The 22,714-nt window shown below is 38.1% G+C and overlaps 1 protein-coding gene across 2 annotated transcripts in view; it reads left to right on the top strand.

Annotated features, from left to right (window-relative positions):
- The window catches only part of LOC139694450 (calponin homology domain-containing protein DDB_G0272472-like), a 59,939-nt gene extending 37,505 nt beyond the window's left edge, over window positions 1-22,434 (top strand). For both annotated transcript variants that reach the window (XM_071593042.1, XM_071593041.1), the window contains 4 exons: window positions 12,078-12,256; window positions 16,446-16,560; window positions 17,563-17,890; window positions 19,764-22,434. In XM_071593042.1, coding sequence (XP_071449143.1) covers window positions 12,078-12,256; window positions 16,446-16,560; window positions 17,563-17,890; window positions 19,764-20,712 — 1,571 coding nt within the window. In that variant the 3' untranslated portion in view covers window positions 20,713-22,434. The remainder of the gene's footprint in view (window positions 1-12,077; window positions 12,257-16,445; window positions 16,561-17,562; window positions 17,891-19,763) is intronic.
- Window positions 22,435-22,714: the final 280 nt, after the last annotated feature.

Raw genomic sequence — 22,714 nt, 5'->3', positions numbered from 1 at the left:
TAACCTGATCTTCCCGCGGCTGACTTGTGAGCGTCTTGCGGGTGATGAAGCAGTGGAACCGTGAGGTTGCAAAGGCCTCAGGGGGACACGAATCAGATTGCAATAAGCCGATCGGGGACTCGCTCCCTTATCTCAAAGGAATCAATACGCCGTTAACTGAGCTGTGCTCTCCTCCGTCGGTGCACCTATTCAACGACACGAGCGAGTGGCCTTGAAATTGAGCCCCCCCCCCCCCCGAGCTTCCTGGGAGTTCCCTCGGGAGGAGGAGACCAATTCCTTCCGCACGGTCAGATGCGCATCGTTGTATCGTTGTCAAGTGCCCTCGGCTAGTTTTCGACCCCTCAGTCGGGAGAATAGTGGACACCACCGTCTAATCCAACTCGGATTAAATAAACAAATTATCGATTAAAAATTATATAAAGCAGTACTCACACCAGACATCCGTCCAAGGGGTTCGGAGTTCGAAGGCCGGAGAGGAATAGGCTTTTTAAACGACATGAAGACTGGTAGATGGATGAAGACCTAAAGAAGGAAAGAATTTAATGCAAACAGGAGGAAGTTTACACGATGCGCAGTACATTAACAGCTGTTTGAGACTGGATAAAAACTGACTTTAATGATAACCTTTGAAAGATTGATATGTTCCAAAACTCACTTCCTTCTTGACATTATATAGACTCTCAAGAGCATAGCAGAGTACTGATTTGTCAAGCCAGAACTTCAATAGGGGAGGTAATTGGTAGAAGTCTTTCATTTCGTTTACGCTGGCGCTGCCTCAAGGGCTGAGAGTCGCAGAAGGTGGAGAAAAAATAATATATGGACGGAACGCGATTATGAGCCACATTTGACATCACGCCGTATTTAGGGTGAAAAATCCCCAAAAAAAAGCACTTCCCATATTCCGTGCCTCCTTGGAATAGGGTCTCTGGCATCAGGAGTCGTAAAATTGCTTTCAAAGCTCTCTCTAGCAAAAAAAACAAATTTGGTGAGCGTAATTTATTTGCAGAAACCTCACTATTCATATTTATTTTTGGTTCGTACATGGTACCCTGCAAGTCACCGCTAGAATGGCAGAGGGTGTCTCAACCCCTAGGCAAACAACATCAAAAATACTGTTTATTTTTATTTTTGGTTAAAATAGTATGAACATGTAAAATAATTCAAATGATGTAGATTATGATACCAGGTAAAAGCATTACGGTATCTAAGTGAAATACACTTCAAGGAATGGTACAAAAAAATATAATAGATGAAGGACAACAACTACGGTTAGAAGATATAATCACAACATTCTAGGCTACTTAGAATGAAAAAAGAAAAATTCTTTCCCCCTTAACGTGGTCAGATACAGTTATTTTCATCCCTTATCGCTAGTGTGAAAAATTAAATCTTAAATCAATCTGTTCTACACTTAATCTCTCTAATTGTATTGGCATTCCCTCTAATACCGAATAAAGATGGGGAAAATAATATATTTACGACATCATTACCAAATAGAGCTGTTTCCGATGTATGCAAGAGATTAAATCTGTACTTTAACCTTCGCCCATTGAGTGATTTCCAACCTAGCTCCTCCAAAGATCTTGATGCACTACTCAATTTATCATAACAAGGTTTTACAAATTTAGCTCCTCAACACTCATCTAATTCGCTTTGATATACTAGCATCATATTCTATATGAGCTTAACTAGTGAAAAACTTAAATTACATTGATCTTTAATCCTTCTCGTCACTGTTTCCCAACATTCTTCCAATAAATCCGAATTTTTTGCCAATTTGTCTAGATATTCCTCGTATAATTCACTCAGGAGAAGTCGTGAGTAAGGGTAACACCTAAGCATTTAACCGCTTTACGGCACATTGGTCATTTAATAAGCTTCCTGATATTTGGCATGGTCGAGTAGAACCCCTGCTTAAAGAGACAGAAAACAAATATTGATATTTTCTTCCATACATTTTTCCCATGCATCAACTTTGTATCCATCAAATACGAGAATCTTTAAGCTCCTTAAGAATGAACTATTCAGTTTTTTGTTTCGTCAATTAAAAAATGTATCACAAAGGCTTGAACGTTTACGTTGCATCTATTGAAATACGTCCTTCTTGAGGCTTTGCCCATGCTATTCTCTGATCGCACTATTTCTCAAGGACCGAGCCTTTAAGTTGAGAAGTGCAAGTTATGTTATCCAAACGCTATGGAGTAGGCTATGATCAATATTTTTCTTGAGCGAACCTTGTCAAGGGACGCAGAATAAAACCCTAATTATCGTAACAGTTAAGTCATAAAACTTTATCAAATTTACTGAATGATAAAAGCCGCCAATTCATCCGAAGGGCCACCAATTTTAATGAACACAGAACGTAATTTTCCGATGTAGAGCCTGGATACCACAATGACTAGCCACATGCGGTCTACTCGTCCCACGATCCGGAATGAATCGAGATACTCCTGGAGGCGCAAATGGTCTTTGATAATGTGTATCTTCCTCGATAGTCGAGCTCGACTAGAATGCGTGGGGCTGTGAGGCGGCCGACTCTATGGGTTGCGGAAGGGGAGGGCGGTCGGTGGAGGCGAGACAGGTGGGGTGTATGGAGAGGGGGAGGCTCACCCCCCCCCCTCTCCCGTCTGACCAATCCACTCCACGCCGAAGGCCAGGCGCCGAGGGCGGCCTGCCTCTATTCCCGACGCGCGGCCGTAAGGTCGCTCGAGAATGCGCGCGGCCGAGTAATATGTGGGGCAGTCGGCTGGTTGGCCGGCGGGGAGGCGGCGCGGGAGGCAGTCTCCGGCAGAGGGTGGAGAGGACGACGGAGAATAGGGAGAGAGGGGTGATTCGGCCGGGAGGAGGAATCGTCAAATGCGGCTAGGTGGGAGGGAGGAGACGGGCCCTATTGAGGGCGTGAGATTTGATTGACTCGCATAATACCATCGCTGGCGAATTCTTCGTCTGGTAGTTAAAAGTTCCAATTGGAATTTGGCAATCAAACATAATTGATTTTCATTCGAACTCGGCTTTGATTCAATTCTGTTCAAATATGATTCCTTCGCCAAATATGATTCCTGAAGGTCAAACATTTTATGATTGATGGCTTCCATCAAAAATATAAAAGTGTCACTAAATATCAAACGCCAGCATCTCTAATAATATCAGTACGCACGGTAGAAAAATCCACAATTACTCTACCCTGGAAGCATGTTACGAATTCATAAGGAATGATCGTGCATGAATTGGATCTAAATTTGAGTATAAACAATCAGTTGTTATGAGAAATAATAATCCTAAACCTAAAAATCTAGATTTTGTTCTATTAATTTAAAGCAATTGAATTTTTTTATTTTAATGAAAAAATTTTTTATACATTTTTTGTATCTTCTCAATAATAATAAGAAAATGCGAGTTAGCATCACTTTAGCGACGTAGTTTTCTCTTGTCGATGTTGTTTTACCTTCCATATTCAATCTCAGAGGACTCAATGTTGGTGTGAGAAAGAAAGGAAGTGATAGCACGCGATTTTCATCAGTAACGGAAGCACGAGAATCAAATTTGATAAGGATTTCCGTATGATAAATCCCGTCGTACCAATCCAATCGATTCACCAAAGAAGATACTCGGATCTGCTTTGCTTCCATCGCAATCGATTCCTTGATAAAGATTATACACGATGATATGAATAGGCCCAATCTTGTTCTCTCAGGATTAGTTTTAAGGATTTGCAAGGAGGGTGGATGAGCGGGGGTGGGTAGGGGGGTAGAGCGGGAGAGGAGGGTTTTCGGAAGTAGTTTGGTGTTGATGGCGGGGCATGTTATCGAGACCTGTGACGCAGTGTCCCCACCCTATTCTGGGACTGTGAGTCATCGAAGAAAGACAAGACTGGGGGAGAAACAACAGCGTTGAGGCTGCAATCCACACGCCCCTCCTATTTCTCCCCCCCCCCACTTCGGCGCGAGGAAACCTCTGTTAGCAAACCGCCTCGCCGAACTCACACAAACAAACACGCGGAAGACATCTGCGAGAGCGGTCAAGAGCAGAAATGAAAAGAAAGAAGACGGGAGAGACGGATATGGGAGAAGGTTGGAGATGGAAGATAAGAGTCCATGGAGACCCAACGAAAGAGGCGAAAGCCAAATAAACATAACTAAACCTAAGAAAAATTTGTTGCCTTATTCGGATGAAAACATATATTTACTAGCTGAGAGCGTACGAATATAACTGCAGGACTATCGAACTTTATAATTTACCACAACTTAAAATTTACAAAATACATTTAACTTAAAACTGAAGTAAGATGTATGTGCGTTGTGCCTCCGAGAATGAGGTTTGGCATGATTCTCATTTTCCTATTGGATGATTACCATCGCTTGTTGCCATATTTTTGATTAATTACTGCATTAATATTACTATAAAAACAACAGCAGTTTGTTTTTTTTTCATTTTCATTGGGCTAGAAACCATAACCTTCGAAAATTTTGCTTTTGACTGCAGCTTTTTGCCGGCTGAAATGACTGTTATTTAAACCAACATTCATTTTGAAGATAGATATTACTTAAAATTTAATGACGCTCATTAAATATGCACACTGCGTATTGGTGTAATGCTCGTTACATCAACAATTACCAAAATTCACCACTGAAGATTTTAAAACTAATGCCCAATCCTTGGATAACCATTGCGATCTCAAGCCAACATTCATGTGGATATGACATCGTGAGGACGCGTGCATAGATGTGCGGTACTACGTTATGCAGATTGCGCTGCGTCATATATGTATATGTCAAAACATGCCGCGTAGGAATGAAAAAATAGGTTTACTAATATTCGATTATCAGCACCTTCGATATAAAATTGGGGTGATGGGTATACTAACGGATATATTTATAAATATTTATGTCATAAATATCCTATATACCTAATCGATGTCGTCCTCATGAATCCGATAAGTGTGATGAGGCAAGTTGCAATTATTTTAGCCACAAAAATATCTTCAAATCACCCTGGCCGAAAGTAAATATGAATTACGATGATACGATGATGAATTAAGGTGAATTGAGATTGCAACATTGATTTGATTTCGTTCATTTAAAAAACTCAATTTATCTATCCTTTATGCTATTCAATTTTCACCCACTGCAATCCTCAGGGTCTAACATGACATTTACGAGTATGTACGAGGGCGATTCGAAAAGTAAGGTCTCCTATTTTTTTCATGAAAAATCAAATTTAATCTCAACTTTGTGTACATTGCAGGAAAGGCTGAGCATTTAGCTATTTTTTTACATAGTTGCCTTGACGATCAATCACTTTTTGCATCCCTGTAAGCAGCTTTTTAATACCGGCGTCGTACCTTTCTCCCGCCGCGTCACGAAGCCGGTGTTAAAAAGCTGGTTACAAGGATGCAAAAAGTGATGGTCATCGAGGCGACTATGTAGAAAAATAGCTAAATTCTCAAACTTTCCAACGGTGTACGCAAAGTTGAGAATAAATTTGATTTTTTATGAAAATAAAATAGGGGACCTTACTTTTCGAATCGCCAATGCACACTCGCAGCAATTATCAAATAGGCAATAGGCGTGGATAGTAGTATCCTGAAGTTTAGGCTAAGGAATATCATATGTGTTCGAATTATGCCTATATATCAGGGGCACAACTGCTTTGAATGTTCAGACAACTCAAACGTATCGTAGTTCACCTGTACGAAGTTGGTAAATATTATTACGCAAAACTACGTGCAATATACATATATATGAAAAAAGAAGTCGTACAACAATCTTGATGGTCCAATTGAATTTAAATAACGATTAGATAAAAACTACCATGGAAATAAAGGATAATATTCAGTTTTAAGAATGAGACCCATTTCAGAAAATTTATCGAGTTCTTTAGAAGCTAAATTGAAAGAACTACATTTGAATGTATTCTTTTCATTTTGAACTGCCAAACGTTCTTTAGTTGTAGGTAAGCAACCTGTAGCCCACAACCTAAAAACTATAACTTAATGAGAGGAGGTAACCGCGATGAAATAAGATATTCAGAAGAGCGAGATTACCTAATCAAGGTGATACTACGATGAAAAACTATGTTAGTGGCACGTCCAGGTATAACAGCACATGGTTTTAGTATTTTCCTATCAGTCATCAATCACGTAAAGTCAGATATGTACACGTCTCAATAATATTACGTTACTCCTGCTCATTTAACCACCCCTGTACTATTATGCATCAATCAGTTCTCGTCAAGGGTAAAATTGAATATCGAAACAACCACGACGAGTGCAAAAAGACATAATTTTATTTGGAATTGTCAAGTTAACCGTGCAAAATCGGACACTATCCGTTAAATGTAACACTTCCTGTGATCCTTGCTCCTACAATGCCGCACTTTAATGGACACCTTCCCTCCTTTTGGTGTGACTTAAAACGTAAGCCTATAAGTAAAGATTATGTAGAATCATTTGGATAAAAATTAATTTTCTGTATTGTCTTACGTTAATGTAATTGATACTAACTTTCTCAACTTCCAATCAATTCTAATGATCATTTTAATGACTAAGAAGAATAATTATATTGAAGCTAGTCGAATTCTTAACGAAATCTTTAAGTACAAGGAAAAGGATTAGACCAATTTCTTCCATGATGTTGTGACAGCGAATTCCATCCGTCGCTTAGAACCTCATCCATTACTTCATCCATTACCAATGTATTGCACGCTCTTTCGAAAATTTCGAGATGATGTTAATTACTTTGTGACAACGACGATAGTATATCTCGAAACGCTAACAAATGCAACTACGCCACTCAAGCGCGCGACGCACCCTCTGCTTCGCCCAAGCTGTGAGTTGTTTTCTGGAGGTCATATTTTGACGGAAAACCACATGTGGCAAAGGAAATTGAACCCTAATGTGTGGCTTTCACTTGCCATATATTATTAGATGAGCTCTACCCTCGCCTATCAAACCATCCTTCGGGTTGATCACGGTGGTATTGCACGACACCACTCCCCATTTACTAATGGTCCCTCTCATAACAAAGATCGCAAGATGCCCGTTTCACTTGCGTGAACACCCGAGAGGTGAGCAAAAGCACTAAAATATATCAAATCAATTCCCATAGTGTTCGAAACATTTTCGGCACAACCTAAAGTCACCGCATGAGGAAAGGGTGGGTAGATGTTACAGGCTTCCTCATGGAATTGAGTTGACGGCAAATTACACTCATTAATAACTAATCTCTTCCAACAATATTTTGTTGGAATACTTATTCAACGGTACCGATAAAATTCAAGATAATCAAAGATGTAAAAAGGCGTACATTTAATATTAAAAGTTCATCAGAACCAGGAAAAAGCGTTTGATAGCTTCAAAGAATTTGCATTGGCAAAGAGCGACGATAGGAATGAAAATTCCAAAACTCGCAATTCAGGAACTGAATACAAATATGCTGTAGCAGATTTTCTTTCGTGGACACATGGGATGCACGGGAATTTCCAGATCTGAATCACAAAGTCAATTCCAAATAGGGTATCGGGTGGTTGCGTTTGTTTGTGTGCCCTATTTTATCGCCCTAAGAGTACGGGTTCGTATCCTGGAAGTAGCATCATCATTCAGAGTTATCCAGATCCCTACTTGAGTGTTACAGTTACTGTATGTTGTGAACACTTCAAATGGAGTACACCGTCCGTATTACCCACCTTTCCTCAATAGATAAAACAGCCTCAACTCAATCCATACGTATATTTCAACAGAATTTTCTCAAAATTACGTAAGAAACATGTTAAAGAAGCAGTCGTGCAGGCATGAAGAACTAGAAAGACGGAGGAAATCGTGGCGAGGAATAAGGGAAACGAACGCGTAGGAGAGGGAGTCCCATGGATAGATCACAGAGGAAGGGGATGGGAAGGGGCGGGGTGTTGAAATTGGAACACGGAGGAGGAACGAGGACGAGGCGGGGGATTTCATCGGTCGCTGCAGCAGTTCTTCCCGAAATAAATGAGCATCAGCGCCGCGCAGAGAATGCCGCGAGAACATTGGAGGAATCGGAATGGAAGGCGAGCGTGGCCGAGAGAGGGAAGGAGATAAAGAATCACGAGTGGATTTAAAGGAGGAAGACTTTTCGCAATTTGGTGGGAAGATACCTCTCCAAGGGGCTCGCTCATTCATGAGTCCGCCGCGGCGAGTGAGTGCGAGACCTTCAATGAAATCGGCACGCGGCTGTGATTTATCTAAATGAGGACTGTTTTCCCCTAAATAAATCGAAATTCTGAGATTAATTGACCGTCAAGGGCTTATTGTTTCACCATCGATAAAAGACATTTTGTTGAACACCAACGGCTGTAAACCGCTTCGCGAGTATTCCATCGAACGCTGAATTAATGAGATTTATAATTCACATGTAAGGCGAAACTAAATGAAACAACAAATTAGGTGCACGTTAAACGAATAACATTCCAACAGGATACTTAAAGGAATGCATGCGTCCGACTTCGGTGGCGTTGAAAAATAGCAATCCATTCGTCTCCCATATATCAGTCTCACATTTGGAGACTCGGAATGACGAAGGGAAACTTTCCACCCTTAAAATTCAGGGACATGCTACAGAACATAAGCTATCCTGTTATCATACATTTAGAAGTATTTTGGAGAGTTCGTATGAAATAAAAACCACTGAGCAAAGATGAATAAAGCAAGAATATATACATGCATCACTTTAAAAACAAAACATTTCATTGTACTTACAGGGCAAATATATTAAGGGAATCAGCTCATCCGAACTCATTAATGATGATTTCACTGTCAGCTTGGTAATATGGGACAATAGTAAAGCAGATAATAACTTTTAAAATTTTAAATAAATAGTTTTGCATTTCTGTAAAAATAATGATTATTTATCCGGTAACATTTAAAGACCCTCTCGTTTGCAAGGTAACGTAACTTGATAAGGAGTTCCATTAATAGTTATTTTAGCTGATTAAAAATGCTTCCACGATCAGCTTTAAAATGATCACTAAACCTTAAATGATATCCTGTATCAATCTACACCTTTCATTTTGCCAATCATTGGTTTTATAAATGAGGTTAGCGCTATCTTAAAACTATACTACCGGGAAGCTGAGGGTGCCCAAAGGGGCCAACCCGTATCGAATCCTCCAGTCAGTATCTCAACGCTTTACCCACTACACTACCACGTCCCACATTGTTCAGACGGAAACTATTATTTCTTCTAATTTTCAATATTAAGAAACGTATAGACGTATCCAATTTTTTTAAATTCAATATATGGATAATCGCAATTGCTTTCAACGTAATTGCACAGGATAATGAGTTTGATTACCCACATTTCCACCCTCTGAAATAAGTATTTACTGAAAAAACTTTGTTGTCATAATCCATGCTAATCCTTTGACTAATCTTTGCTAAAAACGTATTTAACTAATTTTTTTTAATGATTTTATATAATAACGCCGATATTAAACATTTGTCGTATGGCATTGCTTCAGTGCTAAGTTACCTTACGAAAACAACTGCTGATTCTCTTAACAGTAAACGAAATTTAACATCTTAAAATTAAATTTTAAAGAATTTTGTAGAGGTTTTGAATCTCGTATCAAGGAAGTTACCAAATAGATCTCAAATTATATTAATACTTCTAACAAAAATAGTTTCACCACTTTCTTTTGCGTCTAACGAGAAAAAACTCCGCAGTTCACCAAAATAATTGGTTGGTGAGGAGATTAATCAATGTAGCAGCTGCTTTCGCAAATGAGGAGACCCGAACACAAATCCAATACACACTCAAGCAGTAAAATGAGCGTAAATATTTGCTACTAATCTCCCTTCTTTTGTTACCTTCTCAAACGAAACCTTATAATCGTGATCGTTTCCTACAGATAGTACGAACACTTCCCTCCTTGGATTCGTAATTACATCCGCCGAGAACTAGTTTGACAGCTTTACATAAATAAAAAATTGATATATGGCATAACCCTTAAAGAACAACACTGTTAAAATTTGGGACCCATAACCTTGATTTTTGTCCTTGAACGTATTTTCATATACCTATTTTCTGCTACTAAAGACTGGAAAACACCCACTTCTTCAAATTCAAACAGAAAATTTGTATGAGCAAAATAAATTAAAAGAAAGCCGATCAAGGCCTGAAAGGAAGCCAAAAGAGTTGGATAAGATCCAAATATTTTTAGTAGGGGTGTGCATATATAAATGAGTTCAGAAAGATCATCCATCTTCTTCCTGAACTCAGACTACTTGCCTAATTATAGTTCTAACACTATCTAAATTATATATTGTGGAAACCCTTATTTTTATTAACATAGCCTCTGAATATTTCCCTTAATTTCCATGATTTTAATAGAATTCGACGAAAACATTATTTGGTAAGTAAATTTTAACAGAAAAATCAAAATCTTCACCCTAAAATACACGTCTTTAATATAAAATCGAAATAAAACCTTATGTAGGGTACTTTAAGTCATCCTAAAGATTCAATTTTTCCATTTTCTGCACGTGATATGCAACATTTATATTCCATTATACACTGCACATATCATTTTATTATAAAGAGGAAGGACATTTCTATACTTGCAGATCTAACGAATTTTCAGTGCAAGTATCATCGTCGACGGCTTTCTCAGCCGCTCGTGTTGGCCGCAGCCTTGAATTCAACCCCATAAACTTCGTTATCTTTCCCATTTCACTACCAGAAGATCCCGCCTAAAATGTAGAGGAAACGATGTGGAAAATAAATGACATATCTTTGGAACCCATAAACCATTTGGCCATAGGCTGTTCTTCGAAAATGTTCGTTTAGTATTGCCATTCGCAATAAAATGGCATTGATTTTTCTATGCTAATCGACGGGTATGAAGAGGTGCTCGCTGATGATCTGATTATATCCCCAGAGAAATTTGAAGACATTTAAAGCTCCAAAAGATCCCGGCGAATTGTTCGTCACTTTTATATTTTGTTCCAATTACCTCGTATTCCGAGGAGGCGCTGTTGGCCAATAGATGGTACAGTCGGCCTCTAACGATAGGTTACCGGTTTCAAATCCCGGGTGATCCCTTTGACAATCCCATATAAGACATCCAAGCGATCAGAATTTCTGGTTACCATTATTTCTTGCGAAACCGATTTTTGCCACTTGGAAAAGGAACTCTGCCCCCCTCCCTGATTGTGTGCATTTCTCACACCTTAAAGCTAGCTTTGGGGTGAGTTGTAACCTCACCTATTAAAATAAGGTTGATTATTTTTATGATGAATGTCATAATCCAGAAGAGAACTACCTTAAAACGGATGCAAAACATCTTTGAAATAATGCCCTTCATAATTGAACACTATGCTTTTCATGCTCATTATAGGCATAAAATTGTGCAATCATTCCATTAATATCCTCAATCAAAGACTCGCATGCAGGTCCGTATGATCAACTGGCGGTAAAGAAGCGCACATATCTACAATGACACGATAACTTGCGATACAACAGCAAGGTGTGTGGCAGGGCTTGCATCCACATAAAGTACGTATCCACAATATGTAAAGAGTTGTGGTCACGCACTGCCCATGATGGGCTGATCGTTACTAAACATGTTTATCATAAAACGTAATAAGAAATTACGAGTGTCAAATTATTGGATAAAAGTTCAATACCATTTGTGTGAAATCATGCATATAAAAAACGAACTAACAATTTATAAAAAAAATTCTAACATGCTCATCGAGAAAAAACTTTCCCATATTGTGATTTCTTTCACCCGATAAATTAAGAAATAACTGCTTTTTGTACTTGCTTCTAACTTGAATTAAAATAAGACGAAAAATCTCAATACTCATTTTTGCCAAAATGTTCTCAAATCTTCTCTACGAAATCTTGAGGCGCCCAAACATGATTTAGAAGCAATTTCCTTGCTTCCGTCGAGTCGACGGCCCCAGAAATTCTACTATCGGATAAATTCTCTAAATAAGGTAAAAAACAAATGGCGTTATTTTACTCGTCTTCTTCTGTTATAAAAACGAGCGCGTTATATTTTGATGGTAATGCATTTTATCGTTCGATTCCCCGGAACCTCAGAGCGGGTGGCAAATACTGCGGAGGCGAAGGCCCGGCTGGAGGCCCTGCGGAGTCGGCCGAGGCGGAGACCCGACTGGGCGGAGATGATGAAGGAGGTGGAGGACGGAATCAAGTTGAAGCACGTCCAATGCAACGACCGCAGCAAACCACTTTTGCCCCAAGTGAAGGCCAAAGGACAGGTAGGCACGGTGGCAGCGCTCGGAAAAAGAGCAATCAATTTTAAATTCTCGAAAGACTACGCCGATGCTACTCTTTCATTGTCATATGGAAAAGTTTATAACAAAAAACAGTCCTTCAAAACATCTTTGTTTGCAATCCCAAGGTAATTTGCACGCAATTATGTTCACAGACACGTACGAAATTACCTCTTCGTCATAATGGAATTTTGTCTTCAACAGATGTGATTATAATTACCCAATGAAATAAATTCTGAAATATGATTCCTTTCTGCGACACCATCTCTTTGCTCGCACATTTATTTCATCATATTCAAACTAAGATCTTCGAAATTAGAAAACATTGATCGAAATGATGGCCTACAAAGACACACAGATCAAACGTACAGCGAGACAAAATCATTGACCACCTTCTCGACAGTTAACCAGTGATTTTATTTTCGCAATTTGTCGTAGGTGTTTGAACATCACATGTTGAACCGATCATATTCATCAAAGGGTTTTAACTGTGTTGGTTGTCGAGTGAAATTGTGAGCGTTTCCTTGTGGTTTTCCGCGTGCAGCACCTCGGAGGAGCAATAAAGACAGCTAATTTTGCCCGTTTCACTGCATGCCACAATTATTATGCACGTATCTAACCAAAACCGAGGTAAATACGGCTGTTGGTTACTGATAATGACAAACCATTAGATGTCTTAGTCAAAGTCCATTCATAGTCCTGCGTTTATGGGCATAAACCTGCTTAACTCCAGGCAAACAGCACTTAAAATTACGTAAGTCGATGTTGCGAGAAATAAAAGAGTTAAACAAAATTTCATTATTTTTAGCGATATCTGAATACGAGCTAGAAATAAGTGAAAAGAATAAACATTTCTTTCTTCAATGAAGGTTCAGTGCTGCTTCTGCGTGGTTAGCCATCTAATGCCTCTCCACACTATACAAGATGTGAACCATGATCTCCAGTGCACATAGCGAATATGGTACTCTTTTCTTTATAGTAAGCACTAAGAAATGTGAAATGTAATAATAGCGTTTTACAATAACAGTTATGACTTTTTCATATGAGTCAAGCCAGTTAATAGCGAGAAAATAATTTTTTTCTCAATTCAAGCCGAGGATTTAATTAATACGAGTTAGCATCTGCGACTCTTATCTTGATGTAGTTCTAAATACATTTTAAACTACAAATATCGGGTTATTTAAGTTTCATTTACACTATTTTCAGCACCAAAAAAATAGTAAACCCTTGATAATCCTCAAATTTCTCCTCTTAATTATTTCCTTTTTCAATGAATTTCGAGGCAGCAAAATCGAATCGCTTCGGAACTTTGGAGGGACAAAACGTAGCCGTGTGTTTTAAATCTCCCCCTCCTTAAACCCCGCTGAACCAGAGGTGCTTTAAACCCAAACAGCAGATCATGCTTTAGTGACTATTCTTTATCCTTATTGTTCGCTACAAAAATAGGCAAACCTCTGTATTTTTCGAACGAAAAGTTGGCAGTCGCCCGTATTTTTTCGCGCGAAAAGTTGGCAGTTGTACCTCATGCGCCACGCCAAAGACTTGAACTCGATAGCCTCCGGCCGCCCTCTCTCCGGGGAAAGTTTTGCCCTCTGGGTCACCCACCCTCGCGGCCATGGACTCCGGCGACGTGCTTTTGACAGAATGTGAGGAGGGCCAGGAGACAGTACCGTGCATGGACGACGAACAATTCGACAAGGTGAGCTGTCGAATTGACGCTTCAAAACGAACGCGTCGGAGATATCAGAGGGGATTCTAGAAGGAATCCTTTCTAGATTGGACTCACTGCCCTGGGCTATTAAACTCATTCCCAGAGTTCAATGTTTTGTCGTGAAAATATTATTACAAAGACTCTAAACTGCCTATCAAAAGTTTAGTGAGAAATATTATGTACAGGTATGAGGCATAAACAAGTTCAACTCCTGATACGTGTCGGCATTTCACAAATATCATTATTTTTCACTCAGAAAATTGGCTCTTGCAACTCTCTGTTCTTCCCAATGGCCACTTACTCTTTCCTCATTACCACTCGTCTCATAAAAATCTCTCTAATCTCTCACACTTGAAATTATAATTTGCCCCTCTGTTGCCCTTTTTCAGTCCACTCTCGAATATTTCGATTTTCTGTTGTCAGCAGGAAATATTCCTCAGTTCTCTTTCATTAGCCTTCCTCTTGCCCTTAATTTTTCCTTCAATTAAAGTCATTACTAACGTCTAATGATGTTCCCAATATATCAGCTTTCTTCCACATTATTTCTATAGTTCTTTCCCCTCACTTTTACTGCACCACTTCACATTTCTCCCTTCATCGTTTCATTTTACTTTACATACTCATCTCCACACCGCCCTTCAAATGTTCTTCTCCCATCACTTACCAATTTATTTTCTTTTACAGTACATATTATAGCTCTATTGAAGTTTATGCTGGCAGTATGCCTACACCAGGGCTGTATGCTATTTCAATGTACTGGCTATGGTATCTAATGCATGTCCAACTTTAAGATAGGTTACATTTAATCTGAACTAACACCAACTAATGAAGGATGCATGGAAACATGGAACTCCATATAAAAATATATATGTTCAAATCTTCATATTCCTATCTTTTTTCCTTTTTTAGCTGTTTTGTCACCAAGGTATTTTTTCCTTTCATGTTTATCCTAAACAATATAACACAGAAAATCAATTCCCACCACTGTTTTCCAGGCATTTCATATTCATAACTTTAAGCAGAATATGGCTGCATTACTACGATTTGAGGCTTTGAGGAATGTTTCTTGAGTATAAACGACAGAAGTTCAATTTACCAAATTTTGTCTGATCCTCATAAATCTTTTTTTCTATATTCTGATCAAATTCCATCCAATAAAGAACCTCAAAACTGTTTTACACAAGTCTGAAATGGGACAATGATGGAGGTACATTTTCCTGTTTATGAGACATTAAAAACAGGCAGTAAAGTTGTCCGGTAATAATAATCCCACTTACCATGTACATGCATGTTTTACATTACCTCAAACAAGAATTACCCATGGCTTAATCTATCCTCATTGAACATTAAGAGTCACCTACATACTACTTCATTATCATGTGCATTCACAAATTGCACATGGTTTTAGTTTTCAACATTAGAAGCACTTAGGTGTTAAACAAATACTGAAGCATCAAGGTTTCTGTTTACCAATATTTTTGTATTTAATACATTTCAAAATTAATATTATTCATATGCCCGGCACATTCTCTGAATATTTGCTGTCCACCAAGCATTATATTATCTACTAAATAGTGAATTGTGGCCTCTAAATCAGTGCAATTAGTTTTAAATGCAGCATGTTTTTCAAATTTATTTGCAGAAAAGAGGCTACTTATTTGAATGGGCTTAAAAATATGACCAAGTTTCACTCCTATGGCTCTCTAACTTGGAAAAACTATGATAAATGAGCAATCATTATTACTGTGTCAAAGTATAAACACTTTCTTCACCCTTTTATATGGAAATATAGTTTTTACTCAGTTTACTCAGTATGGATAGTTACCTCAAAGGAACACATGAATCTACCCATTTTATTATTTATGCTATTAAGAGTGTGTAAACAATTATAGCTATTTTATAGAATAAAGAATATTCTGCATTAAAAACAAATTATTTAAATAAAGATTCTCAGAACCTTAAAACACTTTGGAATCTGCTGTTAAATCAATGACTCTATACCATAACACAATGATGTATTCAAACCACATGCAAATATCATACATAATATACCACATTTTCTATGAACTGTAGATAACATTTAAATTCCCTGCTTTTTTTAATTTCAATATACTATATGGCATGGATGACTTCCATTCACCAAATTGTTTATGGTTGTTTCACATCTTTGGAGAATTTAATGAATGCTCTTAGAAAATTGCATAATAGTATAAAATTATATTATTGAGTCATATCTCAAATACTCTGCTCCCTCCCATCGGCTAATACATTGAGTGTTTCAATAAATGAGCATCTGTTAATGCTAAAGATCTTGTCAAAAATATTGCCATTAACTAAATGAATGAACACTTTAATATGTTTCAACTTATTTGTTACAAAAATTAACTACAATTATAAGAGTACAATATCATACTTCTGAAAGGATGGCTAGTGGGAATTGATCAAATTGTTTTAATATTCCAGTTTGTTTATGAGACCGAGCAAAAGAACATACACAATCAGCTGCTTAACCAAATCCAACAGGGAGTAAAACTCAAGAGAACAGTTACAAATGACCGAAGCAAACCTGTACTGGATGGTATGTATTACGTTAAAATTACTACAGAAACTATGGATCTACCTACTTGACAACAAAACAATTTTATTGATGAGTGGGCCAAATCATATGTATTCATAGATTGATTCTATTGTTCCTGATCTGTTCCATAAAGAATACTTTTTTGTTACAATAATGTGGTTTAAATCCTTCCAGTGCATTTGGTGAGAAATTATTCATATAACAGAGCACCAAATATAAATAACTAAACTATAATTGAAATGATGGAAAGGAAACAAACTATGCAAATTTCACTTGAATAGAGATTTATTCACCGTGAGATTTCACAGTGTGAATAAATCTCTATTCAAGTGAAATTTGCATAGTTTGTTTCCTTTCCATCATGGATAAATTTCACAGGGTTAACCCTAATACCGTTCGGTTTGTTATAATTGAAATACATTTAGCCAATTTTGCCCAAATAAATACCCAGGGCACTACAATGTGTTTCCAATCACAAATACTACTATTAAAACTTTTTCTGTTTAAGTAGTTCGTTATTAGTATGTATTACTTAATATCAACCTTTAAAATTGCACACACACACAAATTTATTTATTTATGTGAAACAAATATTTTTTTATCATGTATAACCATTTTTGGCATTTCTTCAATCATTTTTCATGCTCTCAAACCCATAATTTTAAAAATTGTTCTCTTAATAAAGTTTCTGGGTGCTCCTGTCACAATTATTTTACATGAAGAAGATGAATTAAAAGTCAACTACAGTTGACAGATAATGCCCCAAAAATATGGAAGGATAATAGCCAAAAAAAATAGGACACTATTTAATACTCAATTAAAAAGCAAGTCATCCTTGCATTGTTCCCCTCTGTGAAGTTTGTTAAGGAAAAAACAATCAAATTCTTTTCCTTGAAAGCAAATTAGGTAATTTAAATCTTTACAAATAGTAGGCAAGATACCAAGCACCACTTACCAAAAGGGCTGTGGTTCACTGGTCATTCTTTGAATTTCCCCATTAAGGTCTCCGCAAGTTCCGAAGACAGTTGACAATTGAGGAACAAATCCAACAGGCAGAGGAGGAAGCTGTAGTGGAGCCTGATGAGCTTGATGACATTGATAAAGTCCGTGATGACCTGCAGTCCACAAAGCAGATGCTTGCCCTGGAATTGGCAAACAAGGCGCAAGCCGAGAGGGAGAACCGGCTTCTTCAGGCAAAGGTGTTTGCCATTGAGGAGCAACTGGAGAAGGAGAGGGAGAGGGCAAAGAAGGCTGAAGAGGAGCGAGACCGACTCAAGGAGGCAACAGACTGTGGCATCCCAGGCATTGGAGATCCCCTTGATGCACTCAGGTGAACCCTAGAAACACCAACACTCAAATTACTTTAAAAATAAGCTTACCCTTGACCACTCATACTAACAATCAATTTGGTTCCATATTAAATTTTGTATTTATTACAATTTAAATCACTTTTAGTTAGTGAAATATGTTTTATGATCAACATTACGGGTAATATTTAGGAATAGGGATGAATAATATTTGGATAGAGCAGTAAGGGCACTGAATCTTTTTCTTTGTGAATAGGCGATGAAATGGGAGAAATGGGAGAGGAGGCTTTGTGAAATTGGAGATGAGAAGAGTCAGACAATTTTAAGGATCAATGTCTAAAAATGAATTATGAACGGATACAAAAATGGAATGGACAAAGTCAAAGGGTACCAGCTTTAACCTGAAAGATAGATGTTTACCATAGAGGAGAGTCCTAGGAAAAGATTACAATAACTATTATGCCACATTTTATCTGTATATCAGTTGTCTCCAGACAATATCATAGAATATATGAATATGCATGGGGATGAATTGTGACATAATTCCACAATGTGAACAAGAATTTCATTATTAATAATAAAATATTCTTCAAATAGCAATCCAATATTTACTTGAAGAGTAATACATATACATAGAAAAATATCTCTCCAGTGTTTTCACCCATGGTAGGCAAATGTCAATGTGGACTTCCCTTTATCATTCCTCTTTCCTTTGTACCTGATTCACATACAATTACCATTCCAAAATTAATATCAGTGAGCACATGCCTATCCAAATCCATTGCAGACCAAGTGGTCAATAGTCCCTGGACCAGGACATTTTTATAGGGTCCGAAAGAAGGAAGGGTTCCCCATGGACCACTTTCAAGGGCAACAGATCCCCGATTCCCACCTTTGAAACCCATCCTGGTTAAAAATTGTAGGGCATTGTAATATAAGTGTATATTATCTCCAGGTTTCTAAGAATATTTTGTTTTCACATCTACTTTTACTTTTTTTTAACAAATGCCTTTGTTTTGGTCCCTCACCCTCCATCAGAATCCATAATTTATTTCCATCATTTATGTGCTTTAATATTCAAACATCTATTCATTCAAAAATTAGATATTAACCTGTCACTTAACTAACTTCACTATTTTGACATGAATTTTTTCACAACAAAACACCTGTACATATGTAAAATTATTAAGCTCTTTAAGTGAAGTAGCCACAGTATTGTAGAGCACTTTTCCTCTTTAAATTAGCATTCAATCTCAAAATGTTGATGATAATACCTTTTCTTTTCTTGCTGCTATTTGAGAGATGCAAGTGAGTTCAAATCTTTAACGATGGGCAGATAAATAATATTAAGACATTAAAAAAATTGAACAAAGTGGTCCAAGATTGATCAGCCATCAAGTAACCTCAAATGACATTTGAATCAAAATAGAAATTAAAAAAGCTTAGTAAAACAAACATGTCATCATCTTTAGTGTATGCCTAAACAAAATAAGTATCACTGTCAATACATTATGTAGTGTATCATGGTCATAGTGCTGCTTTATGGCAATTTTTAAATGTGGAATATATCAAATGTGGCTGTGTATATCCTAATGTGTGGAGAACTTTGTAATTAATGAGGGTTTTAATCCAACTAGTGAATCTGTTCTGGACTCCCCAATTATAAGCCCTTATGGATTTTTCTGGGAGCCAGATTTAACAAAGGAAAACATCAGTGGTCAAGGTAGTGGAACCAATAATGAAGGTTTGAATTGGTACATCATTGAGTTTAGCTATAAGGTGGAATCCACCCTCATTCATCACACCAAACTCTGGGATAGGCAACAATGGCTGGATATCATGACACATATTAGCACCAACACCCCATATCACATATTGATTCTGCTTCATCCTCAGGGCTCAGGTGGCTCTCGCAGGAAAGACTGCCTATGACTACCAGCAAAAGTACCAAGATGTATGCAGGCGGCTGGAGCTGACCAAGGCTACCCTTGAAGATGAAGAGCACAAGACTCTGTTGCTGGAGAAAAAACTGGAGGCTGCAACAAAGGGCAAGGGAGGGGGTGGTTCCTTGGCTCCATCCTGTACCATTGCCGTCCAGACAGATCCTGTGGTGGTGGTTGGGAGTGAAGTAATCCCACTGACAAAGCAACCATCAAGGAAAGAAATTGCGAGAGCCGTTGCAGCTGCAGCAGCCCAGCAGCTGCCCAAGCAGCAGCAGCAGGATGGGAAGAAGGAAGATGGGGATGAGGAGTCGGAGTACACAGAAGAGAGCTACTCGGGCAGTGAAGAGGAGAGTGAGGATGAGGAGGCAAAGGAGGAGAGGAGGCATCAGAGGGAGATGAAGATGCTTGCGTCAAAGCTAAAGTCATACAGGGAAAAGGAGGGCTCTGCCAAGAAAGAGAGGAAGGCCCTCAAGGAGCAGCATGGCCGGCTCACAAAGACACTCAAAACAGAGAAGACCAAGTACAAGAAGCTCCAGAAGGAAGTAGACAAGATGGCAAAACTGATGAAGGAGGGAGATGATGATGAGGAAGAAGAGGAGGAGGAGGAGGTGGAGGAGGAAGAGGAGGAGTCAAGTGAGGAAGAATCTAGTGAGGAGGAATCCAGCGAAGAGGAGGATGACGTAGCCATTCCGCAGGATGACCCCAAGGCTCCACCAGAGAAGAAGACCTTCCGCTTTGAGCAGATGATTAAGAGGCATGAGAGCTCTCTAGCAGCCCTGAAGAAGGGGAACTACATGTTAAAAGCCAACATTGACCGACTAAAGGATGAGCTGGAAAAGCAGAAGGAAATGTATGTCACGCTACAGGAGGACCTCAACTCTGTCCTCGCAGAACTTGGTTGAAGTGTGAGGAAATACTGTGGTGGATGGTGATGGTGTTCCTAAGGTTGATGGATCGATCACACCCCTCCCTACCCTCCTCCCTCATAATAAGTAACTATAAACCTGGAATCTGAGAATCTAAAACCAGGTTCTATCTTAAGGTATGAATAGCATCTAAACTGTTAAGGGTGGTAGCAAGGAATGTGATAATGAAACATTTATGAAGGTTGAATATGGGACATTAGGTGATCAAATATATCAATGGGCTATTTTATTGTTTAAAATGGATACCTTAAAACAAATAGGGCGACTTATTTTACAGCGTTACCATATTTGACAGCATTTAAGATATATCCCCATTTCCATAGGGTATGTTCACGGAAAAGCCTTTAGACTGTGCATGAAAAATAAGATTCTGCGCACATATTTTGGAAAGTGTCTTATATGCCATCAAATATGGTAAATTCTGACACTCTTTATCATATATTGGCTTTTATCAGCATTTAAGAATTTTAAGGGAGTCAGCAGTCCTCTGAAGCACCTTCCTTGCTACCTCCTAAAGAGAGGCAAGTTGCAAGACATGATGAGCATAAATATTTAGTGTTGGGCTACATGGGACCATTTCCCCACCATCCTAAAAAATACAAATTGCGGTTATGACCATCATTTGATGCTTCTATCATGCTATTGACTTGCAACACTTTAATAGGGAGGTTTGAAATTATTGGCAATCACATTTTCGACAAAGGGGTGGGCAAAATTATTCCAGGCCTACATATATTGTTGGAGTGGGTGGTGTATCCTCATTTCTAATCTGATTCCCTTCTTCAACAACCACAATCCTACTAGCCTGCTTTGATTTTTCATCAACCTCAGTGGCATCAGTTCTCCACCTACATAAAACAATTATATCCTTCCAAATGACCAATACTGAATTTTGTGGGTTTAAGTTGAGAGATGACAATGTATGCCTGGCCACCGTCAGCCAATAGAAACAATTGGAGTGTTCCAAATGATTACAGCTTGAATCAATCATTCATCATGGAAGTCAAGAACTGTTAATGGTCATGCAGATAGAAAATTTTACATGATTGGCCTCAGCCTCGTGCTTCCTTAAATGCATGGACACGTTTTGTGTAATACTTTTTTTGTACAGTCTATGCTGAGGCAAATAAACAAAAACCATACTTTCTGAAAGTATGCAGGAGTAAGGACAAGAGATAGTAAGCTTGGCATATGAAAGGTAAGGTACTAACACACTGTTTTTCCCATGCATTGCATTCTTTGTGGAGCCTCCTGCCAAACAAATATTTTAAGCTTTTGGGATTTTTTTCCTGCTTGAATATGTGATAGGGTAACTGTGATGTGTGTTTTCAAGCTTTGGAATGATTATTCCACAAGGAAATAATGTATTTCAACACATTGTGGGGATGAGAGATGTTAGATGCTAAAATTGCTATTTTGAATTAAGGGATATCTCATGTTAATATTCCAAATACATGAATATCTTGTGAATGTTTGTGTAAGTGTGATTTTCATGTTATGCTACAGTACCTATTCATGAATTACCGATGTAAATATAATCATTTTTATCCTTTTTTATTGTACTCTTACAAACAATAATGTATCAGAAATATTGATACTGGACTTTAAAATCAGTTGCATAAAATACCCCCTTGGTAAATTATGTCACATCATTTTGTTCAACAACACGAATGTAATTAAATAAAGCTTTCCTGTATTCCCATTTTGTAGTAAATCCAAATCCTTTGCACACTTTCAGCTCCTAAAAACTGAAGGATGCCTCCAGTAATGAATGCCAATAGGTATTCTCAATGTTCTTAAACGATCAAAGGAGTGACTTAATGCACAAGTATTTATTGATATAAATAGACTACTTAGCAATATTATATTTTACAGAATCAATTAATATTGAGTTTGCTATCAGCAGCTCCCTTATTTCGTGTTAAGAATCATCTTACAAGGACAAATTTCCTGTTTAAACAGAATTTTCTGTTACCCA

Source organism: Hetaerina americana, unplaced genomic scaffold (genome assembly GCF_022747635.1).
Source record: "Hetaerina americana unplaced genomic scaffold, ioHetAmer1.1.p SCAF_5, whole genome shotgun sequence".
Lineage (NCBI taxonomy): Eukaryota > Metazoa > Arthropoda > Insecta > Odonata > Calopterygidae > Hetaerina > Hetaerina americana.
Note: the sequence above shows the minus strand (reverse complement) of the source record. Positions and strands in the feature narration are given on the sequence as shown.